General features: G+C 37.1%; 2 protein-coding genes across 2 annotated transcripts; both read right to left on the minus strand.

Annotated features, from left to right (window-relative positions):
* Nucleotides 1-11,734: 11,734 nt before the first annotated feature.
* Nucleotides 11,735-14,679, minus strand: LOC147761663 (galactosylceramide sulfotransferase-like). Its single transcript, XM_087013922.1, has 2 exons — nt 14,104-14,679; nt 11,735-12,980 (listed from the first exon to the last, which is right to left on the minus strand). Exons 1-2 carry the CDS (start codon nt 14,240-14,242, stop codon nt 11,980-11,982), a joined length of 1,140 nt encoding a protein of 379 aa, XP_086870048.1. The 5' UTR covers nt 14,243-14,679; the 3' UTR covers nt 11,735-11,979.
* Nucleotides 14,680-15,523: 844 nt separating this feature from the next.
* On the minus strand, nt 15,524-18,706 carry LOC106156283 (galactosylceramide sulfotransferase-like). The gene is made up of 2 exons (XM_013531476.2): nt 18,091-18,706; nt 15,524-16,968 (listed from the first exon to the last, which is right to left on the minus strand). The coding sequence occupies exons 1-2, from the start codon at nt 18,227-18,229 to the stop codon at nt 15,968-15,970; spliced, it is 1,140 nt and encodes a 379-aa protein (XP_013386930.1). The 5' UTR covers nt 18,230-18,706; the 3' UTR covers nt 15,524-15,967.
* Nucleotides 18,707-18,773: the final 67 nt, after the last annotated feature.

Here is an 18,773-nt window from a genome sequence, read left to right on the forward strand (position 1 = left end):
AAAATGCAGACGGGAGGAAAGCTAAGCGTGACAGGGGCGGATCCAGAGATATTTTGTTACAGTCTTCCAAATTAGCTATGTTGATCAATCCTCCATTTTTGACCGTCTTCAGACAGAAAAATTAGATACCTGTCAATGTAAATTTGAAAATCTGACCGTTTTCCAGAAGACCCAGAAGATGGCCTCAATCCGCCCCTGCGTGAAAAGTCGCTAATTCATGCAGCAATCTTTAAGCAGCAGTCTTGATTTAAACTGACAAAGTTTTCAAATCAAGATAGGTAAACAAGGTGAGCAACCGACAAAAACAACAATAAAAGTAATTAATTGTGTTTATGTAGAAAATTATTTATTTCTAGTGGTGGTAATAATTTTGTTTGTTTATATATGAACGTTGTGTTTATAGGAAAAAAGTCTTAGTTTGGGGCTTGTGTCTGCACATTTTGACCTTTCGGTAGTTGATGGTGACAAGGTACGGTAATAACAGATGTCCAAGTATTGCAATGTCTCAGCTGTTATGTACCTAGACACACACATTGAGTAGTTATGATCAGTGATTTCTATCATGCTTCATACATCAGTAAGAAGTCATTCAGCTTTTTAGCTGCAGAGATATTTACTCGCATTTTCTGTAGTTTTTCTGTAGTTTTTCTATAGTATTCCTTTTTGCCCTATTCTGAGCATTTATTTTACTTTTGTGCTAACATTTGTTGTTTGACATATTTTTATAATGTTGTCAATTTTTTAACGTTGGTTGTATTCATTCACCTAAACTTTAGTAATTATATGTTACCGTAATTTTTATATTAGAATGGGGATGTACCGTATGATATCCCTCAATTACACACACTGGACAAAAGAAGTTTCAGCCCTACTGAACCAATACTATGGGGGAGATAAATGACTGTGGAATGATATGCTCCTGGTTTTCTATACCGAGACCAGAATTTTGATGCTTTATACCCCACTTATACATGTACTATGGGTTAACTTGACTAGATGCTCGAATAAGATCGAACAGTTTATTTCACTGTTTATAAGGCCTTTAATAATAAGTTGATGATCATTCGTTTCTATAATTGCACATTACATAGAATATCTCCTCGTCCATTTCTAATAACGACTCTCTTCTTATTTCTGCTTTTTTCAAATAATTCGCAATTTTTCTTAACCCTCAAGTGACCGAGTGGGGTCATTAACGACCCCAGCCATATGTTTTAATGTGCCATCTCTTTATTTTTTATTCGAATTTTTTTTCCTTGCATGAGTTTGTCACTCTACTAATCCTACACACTTTCACAGTTTTTTGTAGGGATCAACCAATTAGTGTGGCGTATACATCACAAAATCTTGTGGGGTCATTTATGACCCCAAGGAGAAGCATTGGTTTTTAAATATTAATTTTTTAAAATTTTATTCAAATGTTCTGCCCACGCAACACTGACAGGAAAATGTCACATGCATGTGCTTCATGCAAACAGCCAGTGTGCCCAAAACATAGGCACAAATAAGTGGTTTGTGAAGATTGTGCTTGAAGTGTTGCTAATAATGCATCGCTCAATCTAATTTCAGTAACTTTGTTGGAACTTGATCTCATAACTGGGTCTCTCATTTTGACGGTTATATTTTCGGGTACTTCAGGAATCTAAAGAATTCTGTCGATATCTTATTACACATATATTAACAAATTGTTTGTGTGGATTTTGTTTTATACACAGATGTGGTAGTAAGATACATGTAGGTTGTTTGAATGTGTTCTGTGTAGTATGACTTCCTAACCAGCATTAGGGTATTCCCTACTTAGCAAGTCAGCTAATTATTCTTATTGAAGTTAGCAGGATGCTATCTCAACATAGGTCAAAATATTTTTACTCAAACTAATTTGTAATGTACATGTACTTTCTTCATTTACTGTGGCAAATAAAAAGAGAAATATTTCTGCAAGTGGAAACTGACAAGGACTGTCTAAATACCGTATAATGTTTTTCTTAAAATGTGTGCTTGGTTATTTAAAGCAATATAAGTATTATTACCAAAAACTTTTTACATTAGATCATTATAAAATACTTGTCTTAAATCCTGGGAGTAGTATAGGTGTGATAAACCCTCAACAGCCTTTTATAATAAGGATCCCTGTACAGAGCACAATGGGGTCATAGATTACCCCACATGGTCATTTCAGTCAGTAAAATAGCTTGGTCTCTTGAGGGTTAAAACTGTAATATATTTTTTTTATTTCACCAATATGATTAATATTTCCTGTGAACCCAATTCCCAATTACAAATATCCGAGAAGAAATTATGTCCTAGGTCGCTATATAGAGGACATTCTAACAAGAAGTGCCTTTCGCACTCGAGTACTTCCCAATTACAATACTGACACATTTTCTAATCCCGAAACTTATTACTATGTCTACCTTTTTCTATTTCAAGTTGATGATTTGAACATCTAAATCGTGTTAAAACTGATATACAACTAGCTTTATCAAATACTGTAATGTATGGCTCACTAATGAGGTCATGCTTAAATAAGTTATACAACATTGGTCAAAAAGGTTGTCCCACCCCAATTTCCATGTACTTTTATTTACAAATGATCACCTCACCTGGGATATTGTCCCATTCTTCTTAAACAAGTTAGGGGAGTTGGTCAACGTTTTTATTGGGTTGGTTCTCCTTTGCATTGCACACTCCAATTCATGTCACAGTTGATTAGTAAGTTTAATATCAGGGCTCAAAGTGTGCAGTCATGATAAAGCCTGGAGTTAACCCCAAAGTTAGTTCTTGAAGATGGAATGAGATATCAACTGAGAATGCTACGTTCAGAGATCCCACAGGCACCTGAACCTGGAAGGAAGTCGGTTTTGTTAGATCAGTCCGTATTTGGAGAACATTCCAAGCCCATGGTATTAGTACATTGTTCCTTTTGGAACAAAACGTAACAGGGGCATTTTAATGTAACATTCTCAACAGAAATCTCACTCCATTTGCAAGAAGTGACTTCAGGGATGCTACTGGCTTCATTGTGACAAAGCACTTGCTCACAGATCTCGTCTGGTAAGCAATTTGTTGCAGAAACACAGGGCTCTGAGGATGGGACAACCGTCTTTGAGCCCTGATATTAATCCTACTGAGCATCTGTGGCATGAATTGGAATGTGCATTGCAGAGGGGAACCAATTCCCAAATAATTTTGACCAATTTCGCCACGCTCTTTAGGATGAATGGGACAATATCCCACATAACAGAATCGTTACCCGCGTTGAAGGCTAGTCGCGCCGTCTACAGGAGATAATTGCAGTACGTGGTAGACGCACACACAGTTAGGCACGCGACCTTTAACGAGCACACCCTAATGCTAATTGTGTGTGAATTTGATGACATTTGATGGCCTCTTTTTAATTCTTAAATTATTAAAATAGACATTTCTTTACATCTGTAGAAGTCACAGTGAAACAGTGGATTTGAGGGGGTACCTCTTATACATTTTACTAAATGGTACAAAATATGTATATTTTCACCACTATTTTGTATTTTTTAACCACTAATCATGTTAGACACGGTATGTGTAATAAAAAACACTATTTCTAACAATTTGCAACTGTGAGGTGATCATTTGTAAATAAAAGTAGATGGAAATGGGGGTGGGACAACCTTTTTGACCAATGTTGTATACATCTAGTTTCATACAATAAGAAATTTCGTTACACCACGATTGGAAGTCATATCTATACTCTTTTGATGAAATTCCTCAACTCCTTGATTAATCCAGACTATTCCAAAACCATGCCAAAACCATAGAACAGTTTCTTTACTTGTATTGCCGAGCAATCCTTATCGTTTTGTACCATATTTTGCTGCCCCACGTAACACGCTTTAATAAACCTATTTTCAGGTGTTTTCATAAGCTTGGTCCAGTACTTAATAAATTTCACCAAGTGCACAACCCTTACAGTGTTTCTTACAAATTTATCCCTTGCCGCTACGTCAGACACATTTGTCAGACACAAAATTTGCGGAATTTGTCTGTACAAATTTCCCATGTTGCTCAGGATGGAATGCCGATGCTTCTGTCCCATAGTTAAAATAGGACCTATCCTTGTATGAAAAACTTTAAGCCAGCAATTTTTCCAAATTTACTCACATGGATTTTTCAGGACAAATAATGTCTTAAATACTTGTTCAACTAATTTCTTTTGTTCCTCATTTCAACCTCCTATGGGTGTAGATGACATACCCAGACCTGTAATTGTAATTGATCTGTTTGCACCCCTGATGAGGCTGCTAGGGGGTAATTATCGTTTAGCAGCTTCAGTAGGCGTGCCATACATCTAAGTCGCTTAAGCTAAAAGCAATTAAGCGAGAAACTCATCGGAGATGGATCGATCCTGTTAGATCCATCTAGGTGTGAAAACCCAGCCTTAAGCATATTTCATTTTTTGGACTGCCAGTCAAATTTTTCATGGTCTGTTTGCTGCTCAGGTGGAATCGTGTGTGAAAAGATGAATTTATGAATAGTTGGTTACGACAAATTCGCAGCGAATTTGCAGCAAATATTGCTGCAAACTTTACATTTTGCTAAGGGGAAGCACAAGTATAATTACAACCATGTTTTTGAATCGACAGCCTCGGAAAATAGATTCAATTTAGAATAAGGCTTATTGTGCACAGTTATCAATTGAATGAGGGAAATGAAAAGTAAATTCATTACAATCTGCAAGAGTTATCGGTTGCCGCATTGAATCAAATATCTCCTTTTTTTAACAATTTTACACTTGTGGTCGTATATTTTGCAAATATAAGCATATTCATGAATGAGGGAAATATTGTAATTTTCGAAAGAGAGAGAGAGAGAGAGAGAGAGAGGGAGAGAAGGCCCTCTTGTGTGTGTGGAAGGCCCTCTTCTGATGTGAAGAAATATTTCATATATTCTGTTCAGTCGTATTCATTTCGTATTCAGTCGTATTTCGTCATACCTTTTGCAAGTACAAGCAATATCATGGATGAAAGAAATACTGTAATGTCTGAGAGAGAAAGAGAGAGAGAGAGAATTGTGTGGGAAGGCCCGGTTCTAATGTTGAAGAAATACAATGTATTTCATATATTCAACTATACCAGTCGTATTCCATTTGATACTTACACAGCCCATCACTGCAAGTCCACATACCGTGAGTGATAAAATAATTCATGAAAATAAATTTGCACAGCCTTAGTTATTCATCTGCTAGGCTAGTTGTACTCCTTTCTTTTAAACTAAGGTTGTCACTTCTTTTCCATTGTTTTAAAACTATAATTTCCACCATCACTCAGTTGCTCTGGAATTGCTGAAGACTTAGCAATGTGGATATATGCCCGATAATAGATTTTTGAAATCATTTTTGCAAACTTCTAAACGTGAACGCTTACATTTGCCGAGTGTCGAGATTGCTTGACGGAAAAGCAACACCTCACGATTGAAATCCGACCCTTGCAACATAAGAGTGTTTTGTAACTTTGTCAGGAAGTGGTTATATAACTGATAATCAGCTTTGCTCCATTGCCTATGTTTCTTTTCAGTAATTTCGTCTTTCACATTTTTATATTCATATTCCCGTTTGTTAGTAACCACATATAAGACGTCGTCCATTCCCCAGCACAGCAAGCGGCGTAGTAGCACCAAGCTTTCATCAAACATTTCCAAGACGATTACAAAATCGAACTTCTTGTCCAAGAAATCAATGTACTCGGCAATGAATCTGTCGTTGTTCCTAAGATCATTTCTATCGTCTGGGAACCCAAACTCACAGTGAGTAAAAATATCCGAACTGACATGGCCAAGATCGACAGAAGTAGTACAAGTGCTAGTGTTGTAAAGCAAATTACTTACACTTTCACTAATTACAGATAGCAATTAAAGCGGAATCAAAAGAGTAAAAAGACAAAGAGTTATTGAGTGTAAGTTAAGTTTCTCCAAGAGTCAACAAGTGTAGAACATGTTTTTAGTGTCAGAAAAAGATGGAAAAGGTCAAAGTCAGTAACAGTTAATGTGATTGGTTAATTTCATAACATATTTTAATTTTGATCATCTATTTATCACATGATAACTGAGTTTTGGATAAGGTCCAAGTATGAGTAATCCAAATAATATTTTAGATATCTTTAATTGAAACAAGTATCTAAGGGATTACCTAATGAGGAAATGTTGCATGGTGACTTGCAATATGCGAATGGAAAATATTTTGTAATCACGCAAAGACAATGGAAAAGAAAACAAGTAAGTGCGTGATCAGTACGGAGAAATTGATTATAAATATTTGTGAAGTTGTATGAAGAGAGAGTCGGTGAATAAACGTTCGAAAGCTCCAAACTGCTGTCGTCATTCCTCACTATAACACTAGCAAGGCTAATAAATATACTATCTCCTTTATGTAGTCTTTATAATGCCGTGGTGTGCTGTGCTGTGCCACTTTTTCCAACACGGGTATTCAATTATATATCAATCTCAATGCGGGTGTTTTATATGGCATAATAAAATGACAGCGCTCTCTACAAGAAAAAGCAGTAGATATTTACTGCAATCACTGTAACCATGTCTCAAATCTGCTCCGATTAAAGGTGTGGATGAGATGTATGTTTACTCCCCAGAGGTAGCATTCTACTGTTACCATACTTCAAAAAAGTTCACCAGAATTGTTATCTGGCAGACAGGATGTGGACGATGTTCTTCATGCCCTCACTTGTCATTTCACGTTGTAAACGGTGAATGTGGTCTCACCAGAATATATAAAATGGCACCATTGCTGAAGTAAGCTCCATGGCATGGCTCTTGCAGCCCATTTAACTTTTTTTCGTATGTTTACCAAGATGATGAGCGGTTTCTACCTGGCAAACCGTGGTGTGAATATCTGAAGCAAGGAACCTTCTTTGGACAGACCTTCAAACTGCAAATTGTTCAATTAGAGCAAAGCTAAGTCGCTCCACGGTTCAAATTCTCTAAGTCTTGACAGCATAAAAGCACGCATGCCGTCTCTGACAATGGTCGTTTTTTGGCCACTTTGGAGTGACTAATGGGCATCGACAGTGACCCCATTTTTCTGCAACCAAACTCACAATAACTTGCTGCTATCTGGGGGACACCCACACCCTCCTCCCACAGAGAAACTATTTCTTTTCTTTGTTCATTTGTGAGATCCCGTACCCTTGCCATGGAAGCACCTTGACAGTCATGAGGGGGTTACACAAACTATAATGCACATGGTTCAAAATTCACCACGACAGCAATTAATTATAACATTTTACCATAAACTCTGCAAACAGCAAATAACTGTTAAGGCCAGTAATAATATGTATAAATTTCACCAAGTGCACAACCCTTACAGTGTTTCTTACAAGTTTATCCCTTGCCGCTACGTCAGACACATTTTTCGCAATTGCAATCAAAATTTGCGGAATTTAGTCTGTACAATTTTTCCATGTTGCCCAGGATGGAAAGCCGATGCTTTTGCCCCATATTTAAAATAGGAACTATCCTTGTATGAAAAATTTTAGCCAGCAATTTCCCAAATTTACTCACATGTATTTTTTAGGACAAATAATGCCTTGAATACTTGTTCAGCTAATTTCTTTTGTTCCTCATTCCAAACCCCCTATAGTTGTAGATGACATACCCAGACCTGTAATTGTAATTGATCTGTTTGCACCCCTGATGAGGCTGCTAGGGGGTAATTATCGTTTAGCAGCTTCAATAGTTGTGCCATACATCTAAGCCTGTACCAGTCGTATTCCATTTGATACTTACGGTGAATTTCACAGCTTTGGCCAGCGCCCGTCACTGCAAGTCCACATACCGTGAGTGATAAAATAATTCATGAAAATAAATTTGCACATCTTTAATTATTCATTTGCTAGGCTAGTTGTACTCCTTTCTTTTAAACTAAGGTTGTCACTTCTTTTCCATTATTTTAAAACTATAATTTCCACCATCATTCAGTTGCTCTGGAATTGCTGAAGACTTAGCAATGTGGATATATGCCCGATAATAGATTTTTGAAATCATTTTTGCAAACTTCTAAACGTGAACGCTTACATTTGCCGAGTGCCGAGATTGCTTGACGGAAAAGCAACACCTCACGATTGAAATCCGACCCTTGCAACATAAGAGTGTTTTGTAACTTTGTCAGGAAGTGGTTATATAGCTGATAATCAGCTTTGCTCCATTGCCTATGTTTCTTTACAGTAATTAGGTCTTTCACATTTTTATATTCGTATTACTGTTTGTTAGTAACAACATATAAGACGTCGTCCATGCCCCAGCACAGCAAGCGGCGTAGTAGCACCAAGCTTTCATCCAACATTTCCAAGACGATTACAAAATCGAACTTCTTGTCCAAGAAATCAATGTACTCGGCAATGAATCTGTCGTTGTTCCTAAGATCATTTCTATCGTCTGGGAACCCAAACGCATACATCATGGCGTTTCTCAAGAATCCTACACGGGTTGTGACATAGGCGTCGGTCCAATACTTGTATGGATTTTCCATAAATTTTACGACCGGGTTCGTGGTGTTTGTTAAATTGAATTTACTTGAAATACGAAAAAAATTGAACGCGCTTTTAAACTGAGAAAATGGTTCGCGAACTATACCAATATAAAACGTATCATTCGGCATCATGGTTTCTATTACTCTTGAGTCAAAAATCATGTGATTGAAAATTATATCATAGGTTACATTCGGGTTATAGTTGGCGTCGTAAACGGTTATTTTCCTACGGGTCATATTGAACATAGATTTCCATGGGTAAAACATGTTGTTTTTCTTCGGAGAAAGACGTTTTAACTTATATTTAAGAGTAGCCTGTTCGAAAATTTTCCTCATTGTAGTTGAGCCGCATTTGTGCACTTTTAGAAACATGATGTGTCGGGTTGGCTGGCATTGTCCCTTTGGTAGGCATTTTATGGGAGGTACGTTGTAGGCAGACTGCAACAATGAATCTTGAATGTTCCTATTTATCCCTGAAAGGAAAAAAAAAATAAATAGATAAATAAATAAATAAATAAACTATTGTGCGTTACTGAATACTTCAAGTCACATATCAAAATTATATTTATACTCCGACTTCACGGTTTGTATTAATTATTATTAAATAAATAAATAACTGAAAAAATTAAATAAATAAATAGTTGAAAAATAAAGAAATGTATATCACTAAGTTGTATTTATACGTCGACTATACACACGAACTGATCAAGGATTATTTTAAGGGCCGCGGATGCAAAGTCGACCCCCCCCCCCCCCCCACTTGGCGTGGGGTTCGGGACCAGAAATTTTTTGGTATTTTAGAGGGCGAACGGTGCCAATAGGTAGGGTTTAGAACTATGATTTAGCTAGTTCAACTTCTAATTTCAAGCTGGCTCCAAACGACATTTTCTCATCCAGAATGGAGTCTCAATTTGATATTCAACAGACGTAAAGTACGCCACCAGGTTGGTGCAAAAAACGAGGCATAAATATCATACGGCTTATATCTTTCCCTGAAACTGACAGGTAACTATGTATACTCCAAAGGTACACAACATGAATACCAGAATAGATTAAATCAATCAAACTACATAATTTTCGCTCTTTGAATGATTTTTTTCGTAATCATTACAGACAAAACTTCAATGTTTTTTACACTTGTGACATATGTACAACACAGCGCACGACACATTTATAAGGTGCACTGCTACATTAGTAAGATCGGGTGGAGTTTTAACGAAATTAACGATTTTCCAACGCTACAAAATACATGTGTCTTCTGAAGACTTCAGATAAGTTTGACATTCACTAGGGTTATCAATGAAATATCAAAACAGATTAGATTTTTAAATAATAAAACTGGGTACAGCTTTGGATTAATACCTTTTGTAAAGTGTATTGCTCCATAAGTAAAATTGGGTTTGACGAAAGTAAATGAAATAAACGTTTTTCCAACGCTACAAAATACATGTCTTCAGATAGGTTTGACATTCACCAGTGTCATCAATGGAATATCAAAAGTGATTAGATTCAATCACGTTTGATATGATAACAGTCAAAATAAGACTGGCAGTTTAATTTAAAAATGAATGCACGAGCCAAGAAAATTGAATCGCCTTACCCATAAAGTCACTTTGAAGTGGAGGTGGTGGCAATGGATTAGAAGGCAATGTATGGATTCTCAAAAGACGTGGAAACAAATATACAGCTGAACATAGGAAGCAAAACATCACAGTGAGTAAAAATATCCGCACTGACATGGCCAGGATCGACAGAAGTAGTACAAGTGCATTTGATCACACAAATTGCAGCCTTCAAGTCCAGAGCCAGCCTTTATAAACCCATTAGAATCCTGTTTTAACGTATCTGTACAGCAATGGCAAGGCTAATTAATATAATATCTCCTTTATGCAGTCTTTATAATGTCGTGCCGTGCTGTGCTGTGACACTTTTTCCAACATGGGTATTCAATTATACATCAATCTCAATGCGGGTGTTTTATATGGCATGATAAATTGACAGTGCTCTCCACAAGAAAAAGCAGTAGATATTTACTGCAATCACTGTAACCATGTCTCAAATCTGCTCCGATTTCATTTGTGGATTAGATGTATGTTTACTCCCCAGAGGTAGCATTCTGCTGTTACCATACAATTCAGCAGAATTGTTATCTGACAGACAGGATGTGGACGATGTTCTTCATGCCCTCACTTGTCATTTCATGTTGTAAACGGTGAATGTGGTCTCGCCAGAATATATAAAATGGCACCAGTGCTGAAGTAAGCTCCATGGCATGGCTCTTGCAGCCCATTTAACTTTTTTTCGTATGTTTACCAAGGTGATGAGTGGTTTCTACTTGGCAACCGTGGTGTGAATTTCTGAAGCAAGGAACCTTCTTTGGACAGACCTTCAAACTGCAAATTGTTCAATTACAGCAAAGCTAAGTCGCTCCACGGTTCAAATTCTCTAAGTCTTGACAGCATAAAAGCACGCATGCCGTCTCTGACAATGGTCGTTTTTTGGCCACTTTGGAGTGACTAATGGGCATCGACAGTGACCCCATTTTTCTGCAACCAAACTCACAATAACTTGCTGCTATCTGGGGGACACCCACACCCTCCTCCCACAGAGAAACTATTTCTTTTCTTTGTTCATTTGTGAGATCCCGTACCCTTGCCATGGAAGCACCTTGACAGTCATGAGGGGGTTACACAAACTATAATGCACATGGTTCAAAATTCACCACGACAGCAATTAATTATAACATTTTACCATAAACTCTGCAAACAGCAAATAACTGTTAAGGCCAGTAATAATATGTATAAATTTCACCAAGTGCACAACCCTTACAGTGTTTCTTACAAGTTTATCCCTTGCCGCTACGTCAGACACATTTTTCGCAATTGCAATCAAAATTTGCGGAATTTAGTCTGTACAATTTTTCCATGTTGCCCAGGATGGAATGCCGATGCTTTTGCCCCATATTTAAAATAGGAACTATCCTTGTATGAAAAATTTTAGCCAGCAATTTCCCAAATTTACTCACATGTATTTTTTAGGACAAATAATGCCTTGAATACTTGTTCAGCTAATTTCTTTTGTTCCTCATTCCAAACCCCCTATAGTTGTAGATGACATACCCAGACCTGTAATTGTAATTGATCTGTTTGCACCCCTGATGAGGCTGCTAGGGGGTAATTATCGTTTAGCAGCTTCAATAGTTGTGCCATACATCTAAGCCTGTACCAGTCGTATTCCATTTGATACTTACGGTGAATTTCACAGCTTTGGCCAGCGCCCGTCACTGCAAGTCCACATACCGTGAGTGATAAAATAATTCATGAAAATAAATTTGCACATCTTTAATTATTCATTTGCTAGGCTAGTTGTACTCCTTTCTTTTAAACTAAGGTTGTCACTTCTTTTCCATTATTTTAAAACTATAATTTCCACCATCATTCAGTTGCTCTGGAATTGCTGAAGACTTAGCAATGTGGATATATGAACGATAATAGATTTTTGAAATCATTTTTGCAAACTTCTAAACGTGAACGCTTACATTTGCCGATTGCCGAGATTGCTTGACGGAAAAGCAACACCTCACGATTGAAATCCGACCCTTGCAACATAAGAGTGTTTTGTAACTTTGTCAGGAAGTGGTTATATAACTGATAATCAGCTTTGCTCCATTGCCTATGTTTCTTTACAGTAATTACGTCTTTCACATTTTTATATTCGTATTCCTGTTTGTTAGTAACAACATATAAGACGTCGTCCATGCCCCAGCACAGCAAGCGGCGTAGTAGCACCAAGCTTTCATCCAACATTTCCAAGACGATTACAAAATCGAACTTCTTGTCCAAGAAATCAATGTACTCGGCAATGAATCTGTCGTTGTTCCTAAGATCATTTCTATCGTCTGGGAACCCAAACGCATACATCATGGCGTTTCTCAAGAAGCCTACACGGGTTGTGACATAGGCGTCGGTCCAATACTTGTATGGATTTTCCATAAATTTTACGACCGGGTTCGTGGTGTTTGTTAAATTGAATTTACTTGAAATACGAAAAAAATTGAACGCGCTTTTAAACTGAGAAAATGGTTCGCGAACTATACCAATATAAAACGTATCATTCGGCATCATGGTTTCTATTACTCTTGAGTCAAAAATCATGTGATTGAAAATTATATCATAGGTTACATTCGGGTTATAGTTGGCGTCGTTAACGGTTATTTTCCTACGGGTCATATTGAACATAGATTTCCATGGGTAAAACATGTTGTTTTTCTTCGGAGAAAGACGTTTTAACTTATATTTAAGAGTAGCCTGTTCTAAAATTTTCCTCATTGTAGTTGAGCCGCATTTGTGCACTTTTAGAAACATGATGTGTCGGGTTGGCTGGCATTGTCCCTTTGGTAGGCATTTTATGGGAGGTACGTTGTAGGCAGACTGCAACAATGAATCTTGAATGTTCCTATTTATCCCTGAAAGGAAAAAAAATAAATAGATAAATAAATAAATAAATAAACTATTGTGCGTTACTGAATACTTCAAGTCACATATCAAAATTATATTTATACTCCGACTTCACGGTTTGTATTAATTATTATTAAATAAATAAATAACTGAAAAAATTAAAATAAATAAATAGTTGAAAAATAAAGAAATGTATATCACTTAGTTGTATTTATACGTCGACTATACACACGAACTGATCAAGGATTATTTTAAGGGCCGCGGATGCAAAGTCGACCCCCCCCCCCCCACTTGGCGTGGGGTTCGGGACCAGAAAATTTTTGGTATTTTAGAGGGCGAACGGTGCCAATAGGTAGGGTTTAGAACTATGATTTAGCTAGTTCAACTTCTAATTTCAAGCTGGCTCCAAACGACATATTCTCATCCAGAATGGAGTCTCGATTTGATATTCAACAGACGTAAAGTACGCCACCAGGTTGGTGCAAAAAACGAGGCATAAATATCATACGGCTTATATCTTTCCTTGAAACTGACAGGTAACTATGTATACTCCAAAGGTACACAACATGAATACCAGAATAGATTAAATCAATCAAACTACATAATTTTCGCTCTTTGAATGATTTTTTTCGTAATCATTACAGTCAAAACTTCAATGTTTTTTACACTTGTGACATATGTACAACACAGCGCACGACACATTTATAAGGTGCACTGCTACATAAGTAAGATCGGGTGGAGTTTTAACGAAATTAACGATTTTCCAACGCTACAAAATACATGTGTCTTCTGAAGACTTCAGATAAGTTTGACATTCACTAGGGTTATCAATGAAATATCAATACTGATTAGATTTTTAAATAATAAAACTGGGTACAGCTTTGGATTAATACCTTTTGTAAAGTGTATTGCTCCATAAGTAAAATTGGCTTTGACGAAAGTAAATGAAATAAACGTTTTTCCAACGCTACAAAATACATGTCTTCAGATAGGTTTGACATTCACCAGTGTCATCAATGGAATATCAAAAGTGATTAGATTCAATCACGTTTGATATGATAACAGTCAAAATAAGACTGGTAGTTTAATTTAAAAATGAATGCACGAGCCAAGAAAATTGAATCGCCTTACCCATAAAGTCACTTTGAAGTGGAGGTGGTGGCAATGGATTAGAAGGCAATGTATGGATTCTCAAAAGACGTGGAAACAAATATACAGCTGAACATAGGAAGCAAAACATCACAGTGAGTAAAAATATCCGCACTGACATGGCCAGGATCGACAGAAGTAGTACAAGTGCATTTGATCACACAAATTGCAGCCTTCAAGTCCAGAGCCAGCCTTTATAAACCCATTAGAATCCTGTTTTAACGTATCTGTACAGCAATGGCAAGGCTAATTAATATAATATCTCCTTTATGCAGTCTTTATAATGTCGTGCCGTGCTGTGCTGTGACACTTTTTCCAACATGGGTATTCAATTATACATCAATCTCAATGCGGGTGTTTTATATGGCATGATAAATTGACAGTGCTCTCCACAAGAAAAAGCAGTAGATATTTACTGCAATCACTGTAACCATGTCTCAAATCTGCTCCGATTTCATTTGTGGATTAGATGTATGTTTACTCCCCAGAGGTAGCATTCTGCTGTTACCATACAATTCAGCAGAATTGTTATCTGACAGACAGGATGTGGACGATGTTCTTCATGCCCTCACTTGTCATTTCACGTTGTAAACGGTGAATGTGGTCTCGCCAGAATATATAAAATGGCACCAGTGCTGAAGTAAGCTCCATGGCATGGCTCTTGCAGCCCATTTAACTTTTTTTCGTATGTTTACCAAGGTGATGAGTGGTTTCTACTTGGCAACCGTGGTGTGAATTTCTGAAGCAAGGAACCTTCTTTGGACAGACCTTCAAACTGCAAATTGTTCAATTACAGCAAAGCTAAGTCGCTCCACGGTTCAAATTCTCTAAGTCTTGACAGCATAAAAGCACGCATGCCGTCTCTGACAATGGTCGTTTTTTGGCCACTTTGGAGTGACTAATGGGCATCGACAGTGACCCCATTTTTCTGCAACCAAACTCACAATAACTTGCTGCTATCTGGGGGACACCCACACCCTCCTCCCACAGAGAAACTATTTCTTTTCTTTGTTCATTTGTGAGATCCCGTACCCTTGCCATGGAAGCACCTTGACAGTCATGAGGGGGTTACACAAACTATAATGCACATGGTTCAAAATTCACCACGACAGCAATTAATTATAACATTTTACCATAAACTCTGCAAACAGCAAATAACTGTTAAGGCCAGTAATAATATGTATAAATTTCACCAAGTGCACAACCCTTACAGTGTTTCTTACAAGTTTATCCCTTGCCGCTACGTCAGACACATTTTTCGCAATTGCAATCAAAATTTGCGGAATTTAGTCTGTACAATTTTTCCATGTTGCCCAGGATGGAATGCCGATGCTTTTGCCCCATATTTAAAATAGGAACTATCCTTGTATGAAAAATTTTAGCCAGCAATTTCCCAAATTTACTCACATGTATTTTTTAGGACAAATAATGCCTTGAATACTTGTTCAGCTAATTTCTTTTGTTCCTCATTCCAAACCCCCTATAGTTGTAGATGACATACCCAGACCTGTAATTGTAATTGATCTGTTTGAACCCCTGATGTGGCTGCTATGGGGTAATTATCGTTTAGCAGCTTCAATAGTTGTGCCATACATCTAAGCCTGTACCAGTCGTATTCCATTTGATACTTACGGTGAATTTCACAGCTTTGGCCAGCGCCCGTCACTGCAAGTCCACATACCGTGAGTGATAAAATAATTCATGAAAATAAATTTGCACATCTTTAATTATTCATTTGCTAGGCTAGTTGTACTCCTTTCTTTTAAACTAAGGTTGTCACTTCTTTTCCATTATTTTAAAACTATAATTTCCACCATCATTCAGTTGCTCTGGAATTGCTGAAGACTTAGCAATGTGGATATATGCCCGATAATAGATTTTTGAAATCATTTTTGCAAACTTCTAAACGTGAACGCTTACATTTGCCGAGTGCCGAGATTGCTTGACGGAAAAGCAACACCTCACGATTGAAATCCGACCCTTGCAACATAAGAGTGTTTTGTAACTTTGTCAGGAAGTGGTTATATAACTGATAATCAGCTTTGCTCCATTGCCTATGTTTCTTTACAGTAATTACGTCTTTCACATTTTTATATTCGTATTCCTGTTTGTTAGTAACAACATATAAGACGTCGTCCATGCCCCAGCACAGCAAGCGGCGTAGTAGCACCAAGCTTTCATCCAACATTTCCAAGACGATTACAAAATCGAACTTCTTGTCCAAGAAATCAATGTACTCGGCAATGAATCTGTCGTTGTTCCTAAGATCATTTCTATCGTCTGGGAACCCAAACGCATACATCATGGCGTTTCTCAAGAAGCCTACACGGGTTGTGACATAGGCGTCGGTCCAATACTTGTATGGATTTTCCATAAATTTTACGACCGGGTTCGTGGTGTTTGTTAAATTGAATTTACTTGAAATACGAAAAAAATTGAACGCGCTTTTAAACTGAGAAAATGGTTCGCGAACTATACCAATATAAAACGTATCATTCGGCATCATGGTTTCTATTACTCTTGAGTCAAAAATCATGTGATTGAAAATTATATCATAGGTTACATTCGGGTTATAGTTGGCGTCGTTAACGGTTATTTTCCTACGGGTCATATTGAACATAGATTTCCATGGGTAAAACATGTTGTTTTTCTTCGGAGAAAGACGTTTTAACTTATATTTAAGAGTAGCCTGTTCTAAAATTTTCCTCATTGTAGTTGAGCCGCATTTGTGCACTTTTAGAAACATGATGTGTCGGGTTGGCTGGCATTGTCCCTTTGGTAGGCATTTTATGGGAGGTACGTTGTAGGCAGACTGCAACAATGAATCTTGAATGTTCCTATTTATCCCTGAAAGGAAAAAAAATAAATAGATAAATAAATAAATAAATAAACTATTGTGCGTTACTGAATACTTCAAGTCACATATCAAAATTATATTTATACTCCGACTTCACGGTTTGTATTAATTATTATTAAATAAATAAATAACTGAAAAAATTAAAATAAATAAATAGTTGAAAAATAAAGAAATGTATATCACTTAGTTGTATTTATACGTCGACTATACACACGAACTGATCAAGGATTATTTTAAGGGCCGCGGATGCAAAGTCGACCCCCCCCCCCCACTTGGCGTGGGGTTCGGGACCAGAAAATTTTTGGTATTTTAGAGGGCGAACGGTGCCAATAGGTAGGGTTTAGAACTATGATTTAGCTAGTTAAACTTCTAATTTCAAGCTGGCTCCAAACGACATATTCTCATCCAGAATGGAGTCTCGATTTGATATTCAACAGACGTAAAGTACGCCACCAGGTTGGTGCAAAAAACGAGGCATAAATATCATACGGCTTATATCTTTCCTTGAAACTGACAGGTAACTATGTATACTCCAAAGGTACACAACATGAATACCAGAATAGATTAAATCAATCAAACTACATAATTTTTGCTCTTTGAATGATTTTTTTCGTAATCATTACAGTCAAAACTTCAATGTTTTTTACACTTGTGACATATGTACAACACAGCGCACGACACATTTATAAGGTGCACTGCTACATAAGTAAGATCGGGTGGAGTTTTAACGAAATTAACGATTTTCCAACGCTACAAAATACATGTGTCTTCTGAAGACTTCAGATAAGTTTGACATTCACTAGGGTTATCAATGAAATATCAAAACTGATTAGATTTTTAAATAATAAAACTGGGTACAGCTTTGGATTAATACCTTTTGTAAAGTGTATTGCTCCATAAGTAAAATTGGCTTTGACGAAAGTAAATGAAATAAACGTTTTTCCAACGCTACAAAATACATGTCTTCAGATAGGTTTGACATTCACCAGTGTCATCAATGGAATATCAAAAGTGATTAGATTCAATCACGTTTGATATGATAACAGTCAAAATAAGACTGGCAGTTTAATTTAAAAATGAATGCACGAGCCAAGAAAATTGAATCGCCTTACCCATAAAGTCACTTTGAAGTGGAGGTGGTGGCAATGGATTAGAAGGCAATGTATGGATTCTCAAAAGACGTGGAAACAAATATACAGCTGAACATAGGAAGCAAAACATCACAGTGAGTAAAAATATCCGCACTGACATGGCCAGGATCGACAGAAGTAGTACAAGTGCATTTGATCACACAAATTGCAGCCTTCAAGTCCAGAGCCAGCCTTTATAAACCCATTAGAATCCTGTTTTAACGTATCTGTACAGCAATGGCAAGGCTAATAAATATAATATCTCCTTTATGTAGTCTTTATAATGCCGTGGTGTGCTGCGCTGTGCCACTTTTTCCAACACGGGTATTCAATTATACATTAATCTCAATGCGGGTGTTTTATATGGCATGATAAATTGACAGCGCTCTCCACAAGAAAAAGCAGTAGATATTTACTGCAATCACTGTAACCATGTCTCAAATCTGCTCCGATTTAAGGTGTGGATGAGATGTATGTTTACTCCCCAGAGGTAGCATTCTACTGTTACCATACAATTCAGCAGAATTGTTATCTGACAGACAGGATGTGGACGATGTTCTTCATGCCCTCACTTGTCATTTCACGTTGTAAACGGTGAATGTGGTCTCACCAGAATATATAAAATGGCACCATTGCTGAAGTAAGCTCCATGGCATGGCTCTTGC

The sequence above is a fragment of the Lingula anatina genome, chromosome 5, assembly GCF_051362555.1.
Source record: "Lingula anatina isolate TDL-2025a chromosome 5, LinAna3.0, whole genome shotgun sequence".
Taxonomy (NCBI): Eukaryota; Metazoa; Brachiopoda; class Lingulata; order Lingulida; family Lingulidae; genus Lingula; species Lingula anatina.